The sequence below is a fragment of the Sander lucioperca genome, chromosome 10 (genome assembly GCF_008315115.2).
Source record: "Sander lucioperca isolate FBNREF2018 chromosome 10, SLUC_FBN_1.2, whole genome shotgun sequence".
Lineage (NCBI taxonomy): Eukaryota > Metazoa > Chordata > Actinopteri > Perciformes > Percidae > Sander > Sander lucioperca.
Genome location: NC_050182.1, coordinates 21145798 through 21167490, shown reverse-complemented (window position 1 = coordinate 21167490; position 21693 = coordinate 21145798). Strand labels below are relative to the sequence as shown.

General features: G+C 41.3%; 1 protein-coding gene across 7 annotated transcripts in view; it reads left to right on the top strand.

The window, feature by feature from the left end:
* oxr1a (oxidation resistance 1a) overlaps positions 1-21693 on the top strand; it is a 251348-nt gene that overhangs the window by 150591 nt on the left and 79064 nt on the right. Inside the window, exon 1 of one of the 7 annotated variants that reach the window (XM_036006177.1) lies at positions 345-760. The exons of 5 other annotated variants lie outside the window; for them this stretch is intronic. In XM_036006177.1, the coding sequence (XP_035862070.1) occupies positions 610-760 (151 nt within the window). In that variant the 5' untranslated portion in view covers positions 345-609. Of the gene's footprint in view, positions 1-344; positions 761-21693 lie in introns of those variants that run through there. One more of the 7 variants, XM_031322652.2, reaches the window with a different exon arrangement.

Below are 21693 nucleotides of genomic sequence, written 5' to 3'. Positions count from 1 at the left end.
TTTGACATATACATATTCTATACTATATTATTAACATAATTATTCAATTAATAAAAATAAAATAGCATAGAAAAGTAAAACCTAATTGCCTGAAAATGTTGCCTTCCAAATATTTACCTGTATACGAACATTTGCATATTTTAGAATGAAAAACTCCCGTTCCACTGAGATCCAGCCACCCTCTGCCAATTTAGCAGTAGAGGTTGTTTCACAAATTTGGTCTTTGTTAAACCAAAATATTCTCACTTTTTTTCGAGGTTTAAATTTAATCAAACATTGGTACCGTATTTGACGCATCCATTTGTCAGCACTGTTAATATAGGCCAACAGGGCAACAGGCTGCTGGAACGGAGCCCTTCTATTGCCAAACAGTACTGCGTTGCACAGCTTGACTTCACCAGGCGGAAAGAAAAAGTTTGTTGGCGTGTTCAAAATAGTTCCTGTTTTGGAATGTGTAGCTAGAGTGTTGGAGGCTTTTCACACCACGACTATGAGCCTCGGACGTTTTGTCAATACCGCGTTTAGTGCAATGACAGCGGGCTTTATAACACTTTAAAAACGTTGTTCTTAGCTGACCTATAACGTTAGCTAGGTTGTAACGTTAGCGTCATGGACTACATCTATTCTTTTACGGGCATCGGAGTTGTCAGGGACGCAATTTCTCAGAGACTGTGGCCTGGACGCGGACAGGAGACTGTTGAAACTGTACAGCACCGTAATGGGACAACACACGACCGTAACAGCAAACACTTCGAAACAGGTTAGTCGGACATTCAATTCCGTTAGCTGATTTGGAGACTGCAGGAGAAGTGGCCAGCTTTCCAGATAACGTTAACATTACACCAAACTTTCATGCATTGTGCCAAATCCCCTTTAAAAATTGTTCAGTTTGACGTGTCCTCGTTCCTTGGATACTTTTCTTGCCTGTAGAACATATGTTGGTATGTAGAAATAAACATTACGTCGTCCTTAAATTCGGCGATTATTTCAAAGTAATTTAAACTTTCAGTTTGTTTAACGTTAGCTAGCTAGTTAACGTTGTTTCCACAGTCCTGTCACCAAAGAGAAGTAAGTTACTTCTATACTCTTTGCTGTCACTCAAACACTTAAAGTCAACATTACGACGTTAGTGCTTTTGACCAGCGTTATTACACACGTATTAAAATACAGCTATGTTTTTAAATCATATCACCATACTAATTAGTAACATTAACTTTAGTATGCAACTGTCCAACACATGCCACAGCTGTCACTAGCAGCTTGTCAGTTGAAATGGTAACGTCCGTTAACGTTACCCATTGTTACAGGGTCTGTGGTGTGAAATAGCCATAAGCCTACTGCAAGAAGGTAAATACCACTAGAGATACAGTAAATGAAAGGTGTCCTTACTGTATACTATATTACTAAACTAAAGCTCAAAGCTGAGGGAACCACGTCTGTTAAGTGACCCCCTTTTGTCACAGTTGTAGCCTACATTACATCAAACTTAAGATGTGTCAGTTTCTGAATATGTACTGTATTAGGCTGAACATCGGGGAACACATACGTTATGCAGCACTTCCTGTTGCACACATGTTAGGGAAGACTTATTCAGCAGTGTATTTTAATAGGACTGAGGGTCCCTATATGCTTGCTTCCCTGCCTGATTTTCTATTTCTGAAATGATTTGAACTCAACAAATCTGCCAAGTCCATGCCCTCCATGGTTTAACTCTGCCTGTCCAGTTTGTTGTGAGGACACACCGCCTGTAACAACTGAGGCATTTCAAATATTTCAGATCAGCAGGCAGTGCATGCTGAAACCATCCAGTCAGTGAGTGAACAAGCATGCCCTCAAGGCTTTTCACATCGGGGAATATCTCCATGTTAATGAACATTGGATTTTTTTCTCTCCCCTCTTTCTGCTTTGCCTCTCGCACATCATTTCTTATGAAACCCATCCGTGCCTTCTCTGACTCTGAATTAAAAGCCAAAGAAATGAAGCGCTATTGAAACGGAAAGCAGAAACGGATGTGAGCTCTCGGCCACATGGTCCGTCGCTATATCACATAGGAGGCTCTGCGCAATTAGTTAGCATTAATTGGTTGTTCTGAAAACAGAAAGTTGCAGTGTGAGGGCAACCTCTCACCCTGCTCTGGTTTATTGTACTGGGGTTTTGTGCAGCCCATGCAGAGTCATCAGGCCCTCGAGCTTGGTGGCAGGCAGGTTAATTGTTCGATCTAATTAGGACAAAGATTAATCAGATGCATGCTCTGCTGCTCTTGAAACGCCACCGATGGCAGTCGGGTTCATTAGCAGTCCCTGTGCCTCTCTCTACCAGCAGCAGAGTGGACCGTGGGGGCGGCATGTGTCTGCAGGCTACTGCCCTACTCAGGGGGAAAGAATGAGGCTAACTAGATGTGGAGTTCAGGTAGGGGAGGTGAGAAGATTTTAGAGACGAGTGTGGGCACGGAGGTAGTGAGTGAAGCATGGGTGGGCCCTTCACTGTTTGACACGTTGAACACTTGAGAAAAGGCTCAGTCGACCTGTCCACACTAACACCTAAGCCACAGACATTGTGTGATCCTCGCTTACTACATACAGTATGTGAGTCTGTGCCTCCAAATGCTGTATGAGGAATGGGACAGCACTAGGGGTGGGGGGGGGAATCCATACAGCATAGTATCGCGATATTTTCCGTGGCAATACTGTATCGATACACAGACGCCAGGTATCAATCTTTTGTTATATACTGTGTGTTGGTCAGTTTGTCTGCTTGACAATCCCATTTTGCAGCAATAAAAATGAAGTGAGAGGAACAAACAGAGAAATGTATCTTTTTTAACAGAGCGGCTTATATTGGTAGAGAGAGCAACAAGTTGGCAAACTGCCAAGCCGCCCTCTCTGCTCTCTGTCTGCTCAGCTCCTAGACGGGCTGCACTTGGGCTGCAACAGTTGTAAGGGTTAAGCCCATGTTTTTTCGGGGGTAACTCCATTCACTTTACCGGCGGTATTGACAACCGATAAAGTCACCGTGTCTTGAGAAGCTCTAGCTTGTTGTTTTATTGTTCACTTTTAACTCACTTTACATCATCTTTGCTATCTCTTTTTCCTCACAGCGGCACTCATATACGCTACTCTCCGTTACCGCTGGGAACTATATTCTCAGAAAGGCGAAACATTGCTGATCTGCTTGGGGCTTCTCAGGTGCTGCAAGCATATCACTCCGCCCAAGTAGCAGAAGTAGCAGAGCTTCGGCTTCTGAGAATATATTTCCCGGTTTGTTTACGGTTAGAAGATGGCTGTGTGTCATGTGACCTTGTTATTTGTACACGCTGTGACTCTACAAATCACAACATGTAAATAGGAACATGTTGGCGTTATTTTGTCACTTATTGAGAGCAGTAGGCTAGATAGAGCCGGTTACCTCCAGGATCTGTGCTAGCTTAAGCTACCGGTGGAACCGTCGGGCAGAGTCACAACGCACACGGAGATGAGAAGGGTATGTATGGACTTATCTAACTCTGCGGTAAGAAAAAATCCATACCGTCCCAGCCCTAGTTTTCATAGCACCAAAGAACTAGCCTAATAAAAACCAAACTTATCAGAAAAATGAACACTTGAACAAACAACAGCGTGATAGGAAATACCTGGGAAAAATGTATTTGACGTGTACTTCGATTAGGAAGCCTTCAAGCCATTTTTGATTTCACAGTGGGACAGTCCGGAGCTTTTGCAGAGTTATTTGGAATGCTTGTCAGAGAGTGGTCAGTGTGGAAAGTTGTTGCTCTATCTGGACGGTGGCAGATAGGTAGAAAAGAGACAAAAGTAGAGGTACAGTTTGGCTTTTAACTGCTTGGACAAGTAATATCTGCAACTTGATGACATTGACATGCAGAATTGTATTGTGAAGGCTGTTTGTCTTCTATGTTGTTACTATTAACATCACACAGCTATCTCAGGTATTGGTTTAGTTGGCAGATACAGTACAAAGACAGGATATTCTAAGGTACTTAGAATTTTTCATTAGGATAGACAAATGTATGATCATTATGACCAAATATGATATTTAATTAGAAAAAAATCAAAATCGAGAGAAGACTTAATGAGAGTGCACTTTAATATCAATGTCTCCTTTTGGGGTTTTAACCAAATCTTCCAACTTAATCTCTATTAAACTAAAATGTGCAAAGTCACAGCTCTGTGCAGAGTAATTATTATAGATCACATGTATTAGTTGCTGTTGGACAGTGATTCACAAACGTTTTTGGCTTGTGACCTCTTGAAGTATAGCAATCATGTCTACTTACTGTAAGACCCACCATCAAATGTGTGTGTGGGCTATGACCAAATCAGCTACAAAGTGATTACTTAGGTATTTTTTAGAGACCTACAGAGGCAAAACTCAGGTAACAATCAAGAAACGGCAAAGATTTAGAGGAGCTTTTAAAAAAAAAAAAGAATTGTAAAAAGAACATTCAAAACCACTTGGAACTCTAGGATGCCCCACTGTAGAAAATGTTGAGCAATAGATGCTGTTGAAATAGACGAAACTTGGCTAAAAATGTATTTCCTCTTGCCTTTCATGGTACAGCTTACAGCCTTTTGTGGGTTGATTTGTTAGGTACTGGAATTAACACGCATTTTGTCATATTTAAAAGCACTTCTGATCCAGCATGAGTTTAACGCTGGACATGTATTACAGGGAAGTGGCCATAATATCACATAAAGGTATATTGCCCATATATGAATAGCAGATGATTCACCAGTGCCACGGTGTGAGAGCAGGTTTGTCCTCCCGACATTGAACTCCTCTCTGCATCTCTAAGTTCTCTCTGTCCCCCCGGGTGTTAACTTATTTGTCACTGTTCACGTTCGCCCTAAAGCTGACACCAGCTCTGCTGCAATTATCAGGATGATTCAGAAAGTGCAATCTGCTGATCCTCTCAGCACTGTAATAGGTGATTTTAATCAAAGTAATTTCCAAGTGCCAAAAAGTCCTTGAGCAGTTTGCATCAGGGTCTCGCTCTCCCTGCATGTTATTACGAGACACACTGGGATCTGTTACGGCTCTGTCAAGGGAACGTAAGTGGCCGAGGTCCCATTGGGATCCCCGGAATACAGCACTGTACACCGCAGAGTTTGAACTCATGACGGTTTCCCTGACTTTTCAAGGATGCTTTGTCCACACAAACTGGCCTGTGTTTCAAGAGTCAACAGTATTAATGACCGTACTGACACTGTATCTTTCTCTAATGGGTTTGTCTCTAAAATAATGACAGTATGTCCCATAGACTGTATAAAGATTAACAACACGTCTACACTTCCTACCACTGTACAAAAGTGAAGCCAAAAATACCCCGGATAGAGGTGCTGCCATTTTGTAATTTTGGAGCCAGATGCTGCTGCGCAGTAGGGATCGGCTGTAGAGCCGCGGCCGCGAAGTCCCGCCCGACCAATCGCGAGTCAATTTTGATGTTTCACCCTGTTTTTATAGCTTCAAATAACTAAAAAGACCCAAACTTATCAGAAAAAAGAAGACTTGAAAACACACCAGCGTGATAAGAACTACCTATAATGATGTATTTGACGTGTACTTTTAGTTTGGTCCAAGTCCCAGCCGCTGACGTGGAGGGGGTGGGATTTATGACCTATACTGCAGCCAGCCACCAGGGGGCAACCAAAATGTTTTGGCTTCACTTATACAGTCTATGCATTAACCCCTGGTCTGTCACTCTAACATGAGGATGCATCTCTTTTAAGGAAAACTAGGGGGAGATTAGTAATGAAACCAAATCCAGATGAAAATAGAGATTGAGAGAACTGACTGGGACAGAGTACAAGACATACAGTATAACAGGGTGATAGGCCTGAGAAGATTAAAATTAGGACATGTGGCCAAAAAGATGAGTAGCGCTATACATGTAATTCATAATTCTGAGATCAGTGAAAGATATGTTCAACAGCAGATGTATCACAGAGGCCAGATGTTGAGCACAAATACTGAGTACAGTTGACGTTTAAGGAACGGTAATAAGACCAGTGACTCAGCAGCATCTTTTGCGTCTTCATCCCTCCAGCTGAAAAGAGAAGCCAGCCTCTGGAAACATGCAGCTCTCCTATTCAAGGATTCCACCCCTGTGGTAGTAATATTCCTAATAAACACATCAGAGAAATAAAACCATAGGCTTATGAAGAGCATGGGTAATACTTCAGCTGGAGTTTTCTAAAGGGATGTTTTGAAGCTTGGATTTGGGTTAATCGCTTGCGAACGTCCTGGGCATAGTTTTTCGTTAGCCCTTTTAAGATGATGGACTTTGCTTAGGGTGGTTCTGTTTATCATGACATGGCAAGCAGCTCTTTCATTTGTTGACTCAGGTCGGGAGGATTTCACTATCTTTTATATGCTAGTCAGCGGGGTGACTGCCAATGTAAAGAGACATTTGATCAAGTGTACTGATGATTTTGTCACCCTTCAGCAGGAGGGGATGTCATTTCTCGTGCTGAAATATGAACTTTTCAAACCAGTTTTCGGGAAACATGACACACTTACAAAGACGGGTTGATAAAGCATATTTTTTGACCACACCTGACATCGGGGTTCTACTCAGGTTTATTATACTAAACTCAAATGACAGCGAAACTAAGTAGTGAAAAATGTTTTTACTAGGGCTGCAGCTATCCATTATTTTAGTAATTGAGTATTCTACCGATTATTCCATTGATTAATCGAGTAATCGGATAAGAAATACTTAGTAAAAAATACTTAGTAAACAGCAATAGTAAATATTTATTATTGCTGTTTACTAAAAAAAAGGAAACCAGTTTCCTTTTTTAGAAAAAGCAACATTTTTAATTGCCAAAAAAAGACCCTTAAAAGTACATTTTTGGTGGCCCAAATGTTAATATTTTTCACCCCCTTCCCCTTCTTGCCTCTGGCTCTTTGCACTGGATATGCAAAAGAGCTGTTCACTACCCAGAGGGTAAATGTGACGGTACAAAGCTTACAGCAGGGCTATTCAACTACACTGTTCTGGGGGACACATTTTCAGAAGCCTAATACACAGTGAGGAGAAAGAATAAAGAATGCAGACATCACCAGCATGACGACGTCATTCACGTGCATATTAAGTGGCCATGCTGGGGGGAGGAGCCGGTTTGTCTCAGGCAGCAGCTAAGTTTCCAAAGATTAGTAGCAAACTAATAAACAGACTACAAACCGACAGCTCTCGTTTTAGCTTGTTGGTAAAACATGGCTATTTGCAGATTAGCATGCTGTAGGCTAGTTGTGTAAAACAGCGCAGTGGACGAGAGCAGCAGACGTTAGTTAGCTACCTTGTGTCTGGTTCGCTCTGTGGAATGGATGAGTAGACTGGATGTTTTCTACAGAGATGATGTAGTAGCATGTTTGCAGCTTAAAATGATCCCAAACTTTCTGTAATTTTCTCTCGCCTGTCTCTTCTCTTAGACCCTCACTATTTTCGTCTTCCTTCATTTGTAATCTGGGCCGTCAGTCTTGTGTCCACAGAAGCGTCAACCTGTTGTGCGCTAGTAATAATCCTCCGTGCGGACACACAGTGAGCCGTACAACGTTAATTACATTGATTTAACGAAGCTTCGAGGCAAAGAATTTTGCTTCGAGGATTTTTTGTAATCGAAGAGTTACTCGAGGAATCGTTTCAGCCCTAATTTTTTGTAAACTTAACTAAATAAAAAACTAAAACCTGAAAGAAAAACTAAACTGAAACTATACTGCCAGGTTAAAAAACTAATAAAAACTAAATAAAAATGAATGTAAATCATTTCATTTTTTGTTTTTCTAGCTATACTATTCCACTTTTTTGTGTGGGCATTTTAGGCCTTCATAAGAGAGGACAGCTGAAGACAGGAAAGGGGGAGAGAGTGGGAGAATGACATGCAGTACAGGGCCGTGGGTCGGAATTGAACCCACGGCCGCTGCTGTAAAACTAAAGCTAAATATATAAAAACTAAACCTTTTTTTAGCTAGCAAACACACTCTGTATTCATACCGGACCGTTTCGGAGACCGCATTTTTTTTCAGTGTGTTCAGGAGCCAGGCAGCTAGCAGATAGTGAGGAGATGTTTTTTACAGTGTGTTCAGGGGCCAGGCAGCTAGGAGATGGTGAGGAGATGTTTTTTACAGTGTATTCAGGGGACAGGCAGCTAGGAGATAGTGAGGAGATGTTTTTTACAGTGTGTTCAGGGGCCAGGCAGCTAGGAGATGGTGAGGAGATGTTTTTTACAGTGTATTCAGGGAACAGGCAGCTAGGAGATGGTGAGGAGATGTTTTTTACAGTGTGTTCAGGGGCCAGGCAGCTAGGAGATGGTGAGGAGATGTTTTTTACAGTGTATTCAGGGGACAGGCAGCTAGCAGATAGTGAGGAGATGTTTTTTACAGTGTGTTCAGGGGACAGGCAGCTAGGAGATAGTGAGATGTTTTTTACAGTGTGTTCAGGGGCCAGGCAGCAAGGAGATAGTGAGGAGATGTTTTTTACAGTGTGTTCAGGGGCCAGGCAGCTAGGAGATGGTGAGGAGATGTTTTTTACAGTGTATTCAGGGGACAGGCAGCTAGGAGATGGTGAGGAGATGTTTTTTACAGTGTGTTCAGGGGCCAGGCAGCTAGGAGATGGTGAGGAGATGTTTTTTACAGTGTATTCAGGGAACAGGCAGCTAGGAGATGGTGAGGAGATGTTTTTTACAGTGTGTTCAGGGGCCAGGCAGCTAGGAGATGGTGAGGAGATGTTTTTTACAGTGTGTTCAGGGAACAGGCAGCTAGGAGATGGTGAGGAGATGTTTTTTACAGTGTATTCAGGGAACAGGCAGCTAGGAGATGGTGAGGAGATGTTTTTTACAGTGTATTCAGGGAACAGGCAGCTAGGAGATGGTAAGGAGATGTTTTTTACAGTGTATTCAGGGAACAGGCAGCTAGGAGATAGTGAGGAGATGTTTTTTACAGTGTGTTCAGGGAACAGGCAGCTAGGAGATGGTGAGGAGATGTTTTTTACAGTGTATTCAGGGAACAGGCAGCTAGGAGATAGTGAGGAGATGTTTTTTACAGTGTATTCAGGGAACAGGCAGCTAGGAGATAGTGAGGAGATGTTTTTTACAGTGTATTCAGGGAACAGGCAGCTAGGAGATAGTGAGGAGATGTTTTTTACAGTGTATTCAGGGGACAGGCAGCTAGGAGATAGTGAGATGTTTTTTTACAGTGTGTTCAGGGGACAGGCAGCTAGCAGATAGTGAGGAGATGTTTTTTACAGTGTGTTCAGGGGACAGGCAGCTAGCAGATAGTGAGGAGATGTTTGCTGTATGTGACAAAAAATGTTGTAGCCTAAAAAACTGTGTCATCGCTTAGAGCACCTTTAAGTGACCAAAAGTTTGTTTAGTCTCCGCCCTGCACTTTGAGCGCTTACACACAGTACGCTTATACAGGCCAAGCCTTCCACTAGCTAGCTAGCTGTGGCCAATGTAGAGAAGCCAGAGCTTGAAGACCCTCTGTTGTCATTAGGGTTGCAAAGGGGCGGAAACTTTCCAGTAAATTTCCGGAAACTTTCCATGGAAAGTTTAGCTGGGGAATTTTGGAAACATTCCTATTTGGAAACTTTCATGGGGATTAATGGAAATTATGGGAATTTGGATGGGATGTAGTCCTTAGGCACAAATGCAGTACTCTGTCTTCAATCTGTCCACAATCAGCTTCCATCTGCTGTAGAATGTTGGACTCTAGAAATGATCTGTGCAGTGGGTGTGGCCTCAATAGCCCTGCACTAAGCTAAGTAGTAGCCCAAACCAATGACCTTTAGCTTAACATATGAAGGTAGCTAGCATGCTGCCTTTGATTTACTATGGTTTTGGTTATGGTTATATGCGTGCTAAGCTAACCATCAGTGCTGTCTATTGTTTCCAGCCTATCAAGAACAAGTGGGCTATACAATTAACACACATAGGTTAATAGCAATGGGTTGTGTATTGGTGTGATCCGATCACAAGTGGACAGCTTTAAGTCCAGGTGGGAATGCACTCAGGAGGCATTGAGATCCAATCACTCAGACCACTCTGAGGTGGTTTAGGCCACAAAGGAAAGGAAAAGGGAAACGAGGAAGGAAGCTTTTAAGGGACATTTCTAGGGATGTCCCGATCAGCTTTTTTGGCCCCCGATCCGATTTTTAAAATATCGAATATCTGCCAGTACCGAGTCCCGATCCGATACTTGTATTTGCCTAGACAACAAAGCTGCAGCATTTTTGTTTACAAAAATAACTAAGTAAACAAAGTAACTAAAAGATGTCTTCAGCTTAATACATTTAACTTAGTGTAGCTAGAATTTTTGTGAAACTCACATATAAAATAAACTTCTACTTAGAATGGCAGAATGGACGTAAATGATCGGAGTAAGGTGACTGCCGATCCCCGATCCCATCGGGACATCCCTAGAAATTTCTCTTTTTTTCCCCAACTGATTTATTCTTTAATCCTCTTCTTCTAAGCTTGCTGTATTGTAAAGGATAAAAAATGTGCTCAAACTGTTTGTAAGATGAGTTTTGTTTTCATTGCTGAGAGAGACGCTTATCAAGCTGTCAAGTCTCCCTGTGTGTGATAGTTAGTCATGAAGATGGATTTGAAGAGACACTGTCTTCTTTTTTCCCCTCTTGATCTCAGCAGATCTGTCTGGGTAAATGGAAAGCAAGCTGTTGTTGGTACAGTCTCTGTTTCTGCTTGGCCACTACAGACTGTGGGTAGACAGGAGGTGCACTTTTTTACATTACTCACCCTGCTTATTGCCTTTATTTCATTTATTCAGTGCAGTAGTGGGAGATGTTTTCAGATGTTTTACTTATTACTGTAAGTTACAAAACTGCAATATAAAAGTACTCAATTACAATTAAAAGTCCTGTATTTAAAATGTTACTGTAAATGTTTAAATAATTAAATGTAAATGTAGTTGTATGTTGTAATGTAGTATCAAAATGATGTTATCCTGATGCAAAAATGACCCATTTCAGAGTGTTGTATGATTATTTATATTTTATTAGAGTATTGTTAGCGATGCCTTAAAGAAAAATAGTTTGGAATAGCTTTATGATTTCTTGTGCTCCTGGTATACAATCAGTATCAGCATTTATTATTATCCCCTTATTGCCAAATGGGGCCACAGTAGCCACTGTTCAGAAAAGGTGAATGTACTTAGTTACTTTGTAAATAATAACGTTGCATTTAATCAGTGACTAAGTAACTAAGTGTATAAAAATATATGCCTTTTACCCCAGTGGACAGGGTTAGTACCTGTACCTGCATTTGGCCGGGCCCTACTCTATTCACATCTTGACTCCTGACCAGGACCCTTTGCTTTTGGCTCAATATGAAGATCTGATAATGCAGAGTTTGTGTTTCTCATAGCTGAGCTCATCGCTTCTGCTATTGATTGGAGCTGTAACCTGAGAGGTTAGTGTTGCTTTGTTGGACGACACAAGTGTGCTCATACAGTACAAACCAGCTGTGCTCCATTTTCTACCATCTGCTTTCTATCATGACATTTTTCTTGAGGCAATCCAAAGATTATTTCATTAATTAAGGGCGATTGTGTAATATTAATGAATGGACACTGGTCATTAATGCCCTTTTGCACATCATCACACATCAGTTGAGTCAAAGCTTTGCATTACTCTCATGTTAAAAATGAGTCAGAGTCGTTGTGGAAGCTACGTTACGGAAGCAAGTGTACATTATGTATGTATCATCATCGCCATCGATCCAGCCAGTGCAGAGTTAGACCTAAGCCATGCTATTCATCATGTCCCCCTTTTATCCCCACACCCACCCACCCACGCACGCACACACACACACACACACACACACACACACACACACACACACACACACACACACCCTCCCACCCCGAACTTTGACTTAGAATATTGCTCAAAGTGCAGTAACCTTAACTCAAAGGTTGGAGGAATCACAGTGTGATTAGTGAGCCGGGAGCCTGAATGCATGTGATGGCAGAGAGGAGGAGGAAGATGGGAGGTCTGGAGCTTAAGCAAGACCTCCTGACTTCAGCTGCATCAACTGTGGATCAAAGTGCTTTCACTGTCTGTTGGTGAGAAACTAACTGTGCTTAATTGTATGCAGGATATTGTATCATCATCGTGGTGTCAGTGTCAGCGTGTGGATATAAACTTGTGTAGAGCAGCAATCAACAATTTTTGCTATAATCCCTTTATCTGTCCTATTCATTCTATTATAAGATTAAATGTTTAGTCTTTTAAATGTCAGAACATTATCAAAAATGCCCAAGGTAGCTACTAGTGCCAATATGATGCCTGAGTTTCAGTACTGAAAACATTTAGCTTCCATGTACTTGGTAGTTTTTGATAGGCTACTTGTTGCTACAGTATGGGCACATTTTATTAGGTAGCAAATAAGTATTGATGTGCGATACATAGCCCTAGCCCAGGGTTACGTCTTTGTATTACTTGTTTTGTCCACAAAGATCAGGTCTGGAATTTCATCATTTTAGGGGCAAGGCCACTGTTGTCAATTTCTTTGAGGGCTCAAAAGCCAAATGCCAGGGCCATCAAATAAAACGATTTTAAGTTCACCGAAATAATGAATTTAATTTGAGGGAACGTTACGTTTGTTAACATTAATGCTACAAACATTTGGCTATAATACTCGTTAGGCATGTAATACTTCTTAGGCGACTGGGTTAGCTAAGTCAATGTTGAGTTTCTTGACTTATTCATTCGCTTATTTATCAAACTTACCTTCCCTCAGCTCAGTCGAGCTTCTCGAGTTCACTCAGTCACAGCTTTGCGGTATTGGCACATCAGGATGAGTTTGATTAAGTTTACCAGTTGGCATTTCTTTAAACCAATCACAATCGTCTTGGGTGGTGCTAAGCTCCACACGGAGCCGCTGCTAAATAGCCTCGGGAAGGAACTTGTTTTGGTGGAAAGTGTACGTTCAAAAGTAGTTTTAGTCGTGCAACAGAAAACTCAGATTGGACAGATAGTCTAGCTAGCTGTCTGGATTTACCCTGGAGCAGTTAACCATAGTCACAACACAAAGAAAGAGGAAGGGGACGGACATCGGTGAAAAGACATTCAGCCGGTGGAATTTCCTGCGGCACCGGAGCAATCCCGGAAGTGGAACATCGTGGATATAGACTATTATACTAATTGTTTCTGCTCTATACTTGTAAACACAGTGACAACAACAATGCATAACAGAGACATGTACAGTGTATGTCCACTACCGATTCAACCTTTATGAACAGCTGTACAAAACAACTCATAGTTTTAAGATTGAGCGTCCATATTGATAATAGATTGTTAATTAATACTTTAGTTAACATCCTCAGTAGCCTGACTGGTTATGGTTAATATATCATTATAATTACAGTGAGACAGCTTAAGTGCTAGTCCTTTTCATTCAGAACAATGTGATTCGTAGCAATGTTCCACTCTTATTAACACCTTTTAGTCTGCACCGGGTTCGTCACTATGGAAACAGTCATGAACACGCTGTCAGAATATTAATTGAAATGAGTGTGTCAGCATTAACACACCTCTGTACAGGCCTGTGTCTGGCTATTAATGTTGAGAGTGAGGAAAGAGAATCTTCTCGCAGCGTAAAGAATTTAAACCACATTACCAGCGACACAACGGGAGTGTGATTAGCCGACATGGGGAGAGTGTTAATGAGAGGACAGAGCAGATCAGGGCCTCCTGTTCTAGCATGGACACGCCCACACACACACACACACACACACACACACACACACACACACACACACACACACACACACACACACAACTGCAGTTCAGCAAAGTTTTCCATAAAAGCTGAGTGGTGTATAGACTGGTCTGTGGAGGCTGGCAGTGTAATATAGAGCTGAGTGGTACTGAGAGTGTTGGCAAAGGGATGTTGCCTGTCACACGGTGTTCTCTGTGTTTAAGTTGACGACTCCACTACACCCATGTACTGTCATTACAATGGAAAGACTACAGCTTATGCGCTATAGTGGAGTTCCACAGCACTTATGGCCTGTTTCTTGATACAGTGCTGTTGGCACTTTTCCTCTATTCAGTGGTATTCATAAGTCTTCTGAGACAATGGGGCTGTTGATTAAGAAAGCTGACGTTTGCTGTTGTTGGTATGATGCATTGCCTTGATCATCCTGCAACTTACAATTGGTGAAGTAATTAGAGGATCTGTCAGTGTAATTACTTCCCTGCAGGTTGGAGACATTTATTAAAAAGTCTTTAGAAAAACAGCCCAGCTTTATTGAATGTGATCAGGTCATTTAAGACTGGTACAACTTGTGTATGCCACACACAAGTTGTAAGGCAACACACACACTCATTTAGCAGTCAGCCTTTAAAAACATAATGCTCTTTTCAATATTTCTTGGAGTCAATAGTTGTGTTTTTACGCTCACATGAGGTGGTTTTTGTCTCTGCCAGAAAAAGAGTTGATTCTCTAAATGGTATATGGACACGCCTTTGGCAAATAAATTCTGACATATGTAGCTAACATTTAACTCACAGGACTAATCAGCTGTTTCCACTGTCTGCTTCTTCTCGGATATTCCCATGGCGTGTCTTGGTCTCCAGACAGCATGAAACATGGCTAATACCCGCAGACGTGAAAGAACAACAACAAACTTTCTCAATTGAACCAAATTCCTGAAGACCTCTGTTTTTTTTTTTTTCTTCTTGTAGATGGGTTAGATGCAGCCAAGGGGATTTGTTTTGTTTCCGGTTGGCAACCTCTACTTCTTCTACCGTTTACTTAGATAGATGACAGCATCAACTTCTGACGAAACTGTGCTGTAGCCTAGTTTGTTCGCTTCAAACCAGTTGATGGAAACACGCCTAATTCGCATTTCTTTGTTTGCGACATGTCAAAAGTGTGCTTTAAAATTGGCTTGCAAATGGAATGGAAAAACAACTAATGACTGTATAATAAGATAATCTAGTTTCATTTTCATTAAATGAGGACTGTGTGTGTCTGCAGCCAAAGCAACATTTGAGAGATTACTATCTCAAACAGCATGCTCTTTGTAGCACCAACCACACACCAGCCCCGGCACCAGCATGACTCTACACACACCATCAGCTAACTTGGCCTCTCGCCTCTCTGAATCAAACTTTATTATTTCTTTGCTTATGGTCTGAAACCATAATATGCTGTAGCTTGCCATACAAAATAGATGACTTCCTTTTGAAACGTACATCTACTCCTCACTTTAATGAAGTTGTCATGTCCACCTAACCACTTGGTGTTAAGATAACATCACCGCCAGCTTGGCTTTACAGCCAGAGTTGGTCACTGTGTGGTAGTCAGCACTTTCTACTCCTGTTTTATTTGAGTAAGCATTCCACGGACTGCACATACTGACTGTTGACAGTCTCTATTCACAAACTCTTGACTTCAAGTCAGAAGTAGCAACTCTCAATCTGCCCCTCTTAGCCCAACACTGGCCTACATGTCGGGATGAGAGCATTCACAGAATATTATATATGTTCTGTGTTATGCTTGTGTTTCTTAAAGCAACAGTAAGTAACTGAGTCTTTATATAAGTGAAGCTCGATGATTGTAATCATTACTAAATTTACCAACCATTTACCCAATCAGGTGCTGAGATCGCTGGCTTTGAAATCCACCTTCTGACCCTTGTCCTCCTCTTAAACTTTCATACACTCAAAATTGGAGGATGTTGCCATGAGTGCCTGTGTCGCAACACATTTTGCTCTCAAGCCAGAAAAGCAAATGGTAAAGCAATATTGTTTTGTGTTGTGTCTTAAATTCTCTTTACCTGACATTCATATTGGATTTCAGATTTAATAAGCTAGCAAGCCAATTGTGTTTTGGAAATGTGACTGTTATTTCTGTCCATTACAGGCATCATAATCTGTGCCAGGGGGCTGTTAATGTTGTTCAATTTCTTTAACTCCAACGCATGTTCAATTCAAAATGTACTTAAGGTGCATTAATGTCCAGAATCCCCACAGTTGTGCTCCCTCACTCTGTTTGGGGAAATGTAACAGTCGAAGAACCTGTGATACATAAGGTGTAGTTTTACATACAAGGAGCTGTACACAATAAGTAATGGATACATTTTTGTGTTGATTGATTTAATTGTTTATACTATAAAATATTTGAAAATGAAGCTAAGTGGCCCTTGCAAGTTCTCAGAGCCTGAGGTGTCCTTTCAATTGCCTGTTTTGTCTCAGCAACAACACATTTAGTTTGTAATGATACTGTATGATCTGCAAACATTGCAAAGTGTATGGCAGAGTCAGCCTGTGTGTCTGTTCATTGAGAAACAGTTGATGGATAAAAGCAGCTGGCTCCCTAAATCAAAAAAATAAATAAAATATCTGACAAATCAAGATACTTCATCACTTTAATGCAAATATCTAACAACAAAGTTGGCAGCAGTTTTGTTTATTGATTCGCAGCATTGCCTACAATGGTCCAATACAATTACCTTTCATGGCATCTGGAATCACACAGATATTTATCTTGTCAGGCTCCAAGTAATGCGCAAACAGCAGCTGGTCGAACCAATCAGCGTCCAGTGCGGGCGTGGTTTAGGTGTGTATGACGGCCGCGACTGTTAGTTCAAAAACACACCGGCGGATGTGAAAGACAGATGGTTCATCCAATCACCTGCCAGGTACTTTTTTAAGGTGTCTGCCCTATTCCAAACAGTTTCCAATTATGGCTTCTCAGATGGTTATGTTTAAAAAACAATCTGGCGCGTCAGGTTACCAACAGGGGCATCGGACTGGGGGGGGAAAGGGGACTGAGTACCCAGGGCCCTCATGTGAGGAGGGCCCAGAAAGATGCTAGAATGAATAGCTGTGGATGCGGGGAGGGGCCCATAGAAAATGCCTTTCTACAGGGCCCAGAATTTTGTGCTACGCCCCTGGTTACCAATACAATACTGTGGACAGTAATCAAAGGTTATTTTCTGTCAGTCGACTTATCAATACGTCAAGTAATGTTTTAGCACTAAAATAGGATGCAATATGATGCAGATGTCCTTAAACATGAGCACAGAAGTGAATCAAGATCTCTGATACATTTTTAGAAAAACGCTAACTAGGGCTGGGCAATATATCGATATTATATCGACATCAATATATGAGGCTAGATATCGTCTTCAATTTTGGATATCGTAATATTGTGATATGACAAAAGGGGTGATAAAGGCTTCATTACAGTAAAGTGATGTACTTTTCTGAACTTACCAGACTTACTAGCAAATGCCTTTACCCACCTAGTCATTGTATCCACATTATTGGTGATTATTTATCAAAACTCTCATTGTGTAAATATTTTGTGAAAACACCAATAGTCAACCCTACAATATCGCCGCAAAATGTATTTGGTGAAAAATATCGTGATATTTGATTTTTTTCTATATTGCCCAGCTCCAACGCTAACTATTCTAAGCTTCACAACACCTAAGGGTGGTATGTGTTGCAGGTCTATTGCATTATCTCTCACAGGTTTTTCTGTTATTGTGTCCAACCCGTGCCATGCCACTGACTCTGCCCTTCCCTCCCTCACAAATGTGTTCAACCCTCCTGTTGTCCTCGGGTCTAATTTGACCCATTTTCAAAGTTTCTATATCAGAATGTTTGGGTTTTTTTCAACCAAATTGTCCAAAAGTAACACGGAAGCTTCCATGGAATACTCTTCACAAGTCAAATTAAGGATCAGTTTACTACTTTTATTGAATTTTTGTTGTTTTATTACATTTTATAGAATTATTCTGACTCGGGGCGGCCTCTAGCTCACCCAGTAAGAGGCCATGTTGGCTGAGTCCTGCAGCGGTGCAGGGTTCAAATCTAACCTGCTGCCCTTTGCTGCGTGTCATCCCCCATCTCTCTCCCCCTTTCATATCTATCCACTTTCAAATAAAGGGAAAAAAAAAGAATCTTCAAAAAAAAAAAAAGAATTATTCTGACTTCACTTTGACAGTCTGACTATCCATCAACAGTTCCTTAAATATTAGTCAGAATTATTCATACTTTCTGCTTGTTTTTTAACTCAAAAGTTAGATATAATTTTATATAGGCTGCATGAGGTGTATTGACCATAAATTCCAAAAATGAGTGTAAAACTAGTGGTAATAAGTTGTGGTTAGTGTATACTGGTGGAAGTGGGAAAAAAAGCGCAAAAACCGTTGATGAGACAAAAACGCGGCAAAATTTGTGACAAAAGTGTCAAAAAAAGTTAACATTTTTTTTACCCGGAAGGACAACACAAGGGTTAAGGAAAGTCTCTCCAACTAGTCCAGCACAGCACCTGTTTAGTGGGGCTGTGGTGCAGAGCTCTTGCCTCCCCAACTGTTAAGTGGTTTTCTATAAATAACATCTGGGGAGGGCTGTATAGCCAGCAGGCAGGGAAAACAAGGGAGCAGAGGGGAAATTGGCTGCTTGTGTACTGTATCAGACCATGAGGGAATGTTAGTCAGATAGTTGTTGACTCTCCTATTCCCTGCCTGCTTCAGTTTGTCACGGCTATGTACAAAGTGAGGGGAACTATATATTTAGCAGCTGTGATTCATACTCAACAGACTGGGTGGGTACAGAACACAGCACTTCTTTAGAGTCAAATCCAGCACCATTTGCATTTAGCTCTGGTCAAAAATTATTCAGATGCCTTGCATTCCTTGGCAGCTGTTAAGTGCAGCCTCCAAATTCCCAAAGGTGTACAAAGTGTCTTTTAATGGATGTTTCATTGTTTCTTTTGTTCTATGTAGTTATAATTAGCTGTGAAATAGATGTGTGAGTTATTGTGGTTTTGTTCTTCCCAAGCTCTTCACAGAAATGGCCTTTCAAGAAATCTTCAGTGTAGAACTGGCTTTTACGTGTTGATTAGGAAATTCCTTTGAGGAGTCTTTCCTTAGTGTTTCTTTTGAGTGTAAGTAAGGAGAGAGAGAGAGAGAGAGAGAGAGAGAGAGAGAGAGAGAGAGAGAGAGAGAGCACTCTCACGAAGAGGGCCACATGTTAAAATGATGGATGTATACCATTTAAGAGACTTTTTAATAACAGAAGTCAATATTTTCTTCTGTCCTCAATAGGGATGTTAATGGTTCTGTTTAACCAATTAACACTATCAGTTAAACAGTTGCTCGATAGTGTTTTAAGCCTCCAACGTCGCCTTCGAAGCAGCTAACCCTAAACATAACCATTGCCGCGCCGCCTGGGAGGCGACGTTGGGGGCTTAAAACACCAAACACCTAAACAGTTAAAAACATTATTAAAACACCCCATGCCCCCCTTCTAGCCTAGTGGAGACCGGCTCAGCCAGGCCGCGGACTGCTTTGTACTTCTGTCCTGGAGAGTGGCTAAATGTGTCCACAACAATGCATGGAACATCGTGACTGCGTGACCGGTACAAGTCCGCTGCTGTCCACGACCACGGAAAGTATGTCCGAGCCTCCTGGATGGGTGAACTGGGACTCTGTTGCCCCCTTGTCTGTTAACGGTTTGTGATCGGTTAACGAGGGTCGGCTATCAGTCAGAAAAAAACCCTCTAAATTAGCATCCCTAGTCCTCGAAGGTTTATTTCATAAATATGTCACTCAGCAGGGTGTTTATCACAGTTTTCATGTCTCAGACCCAGGCCGTGTGGTGGGCCATGACTCTGACGCAGCCTTTGTGACCAATTTTTCTGATAAGTTGCTCCGATAAGCGTGACTTCTTGTGACTGTTTACATCCCTGTTTGCTGAGAGGCAGCCTTTGTTTTTCCTGACACAGAAGCTCCTTTCAGCATCTGAGCGAGTCACACAGCTTCTCTCACAGCTGACCCAGTGTAATTATAATTCAGACCATTAATGAGCCGAGTAAAATGTCCTTTATGGGAAACGACAACAGTAAAACAGCTTACACTCTAGCAACTGTTGTTTTACTTGGTTGAATAACAAATTAGATGTAACCTCGGCTCCCCTCTGTTAGAAATTGTTTCCACTGTGCTGTTCAGCAAAGATAACTGTGTTTACTTTATCTGGATTGGCACTGGCCATAGGTCCATTTCTTCACGCCTTGTTCCTGTGCAGCCTCTGCATCTCCAGATTTTGCCATTTTGAGCATGTTACATCATCAACGCATGACATGCAATGTGTTACTTATATGGTACAAAGACTGTGTATCAGGACAGGAAAAATCTAAGTTGAAATACTATCCATATGTATATTGACGGGTAAACGCATGCTTGACTGAAAATCGATTCAATGAATCACTGGATGCGAATGGATCACATGAAACAAACAGGCCGTAATTTGCGGACTTAAAAAGTAGCTACTTTCTTTAGAGGCAGTTCTTATTTAGAGACAACAGATGCTTCTGGTTTCCTGCTGAGTGGGATGAAACCAGAGCTTTTTTTACTAAAGATGCTCGGTGCTTAGCTCCGCTGTGTCTGGAGTGTGAATAAAATGCCCATTTCTTGTGGCACCATTCATGGTGAGGTTTAATTTTAGACCAATCACAGGCTCACCATGTGCAAGTTCCCCTGCAGCTGCTAATGCATATCTGTTTTTCTCTTTCTCTCTCTGTCTGTCTCGCTCTTCGTACATCACAGTCACTCTCTTCCACTCCTCCTAATCTATATCATTTAGGAGTCTGAGGCATTTTTGCCTCATCCTGTGTCAACCCTGATCGTGCTCAGCCTGCACCAGTTTAGTGTTTACAGCTGTGTATCAGCACGTCAAGCTATGGCAAAAGCAAAACACACGGCGCAAATCTTTGTTGTCTTTGCAATTCTGCAGCTAACAAAGCGGATCAACACCTCCGCTGTTGACAAACCGAGTCAGGTTACATGCCACACTGGCATGACCTGCAATTAAACAGAGACACAGTGGATTATATTTCATAACAGGAAAGCATGGAATCACAGTTATGCCGTGTTGCCTATAAATAGTAACTAAAACGCAATCATCCACAATCCACAGCTCCAGTTGCTATTGTCCCACTGAAAGTAATCATCCTGCCAAGGTTTTCATTTGGATACTGAATAATTGATTTGGCACCCGCCCACAGAATGTGCAGCCATTGTTTTTTTGTTTTTTTCTCATCACCAAGATAGTGATATAGGTTACTCTATGCACTGCCCTAGCTAAGTAGTGTAAACTAACTCAAATATCACGATACGATATTATTGAGATTTCAAACATATTGTAATATTCTGTGATATATTGCAATGTATTACCTCTTTACCAACGTAAAATTGTGTTCCTAAAGGAAAACTGTCAAAATCAGTTCTATCTAAAAAAAAAAAAAAAAAAAATACATTTCTCTGTTTGAAAAAAACTTAACTGCATCATCTAGTGGACTGAAAAAGCAATTTATTTTATAAATCTAGTACCAAGAAGTTAAATTCATGTGAATGTGCAATTTATACAATAGAAGATTGATACTTGGCATTCGTTTATCGAGTATAAGTATTTCCCATGGAAAATATTGCGATACTACGTTGTATTGATTCCCCACCCCACATATTGAATGAAGTGAAAATAATCTGGACATGACATTTGGTCCTATTTAAAGATAACACGGAGCCCGATCCAAACAGACCTAATGAAAATTAGACCTATACTGCAGTCGACCTGAACAGAGAGAGAACACTAACGCAGACATAATAGTATTGTCGGAAGAACAAATGTAAAGTCATGTG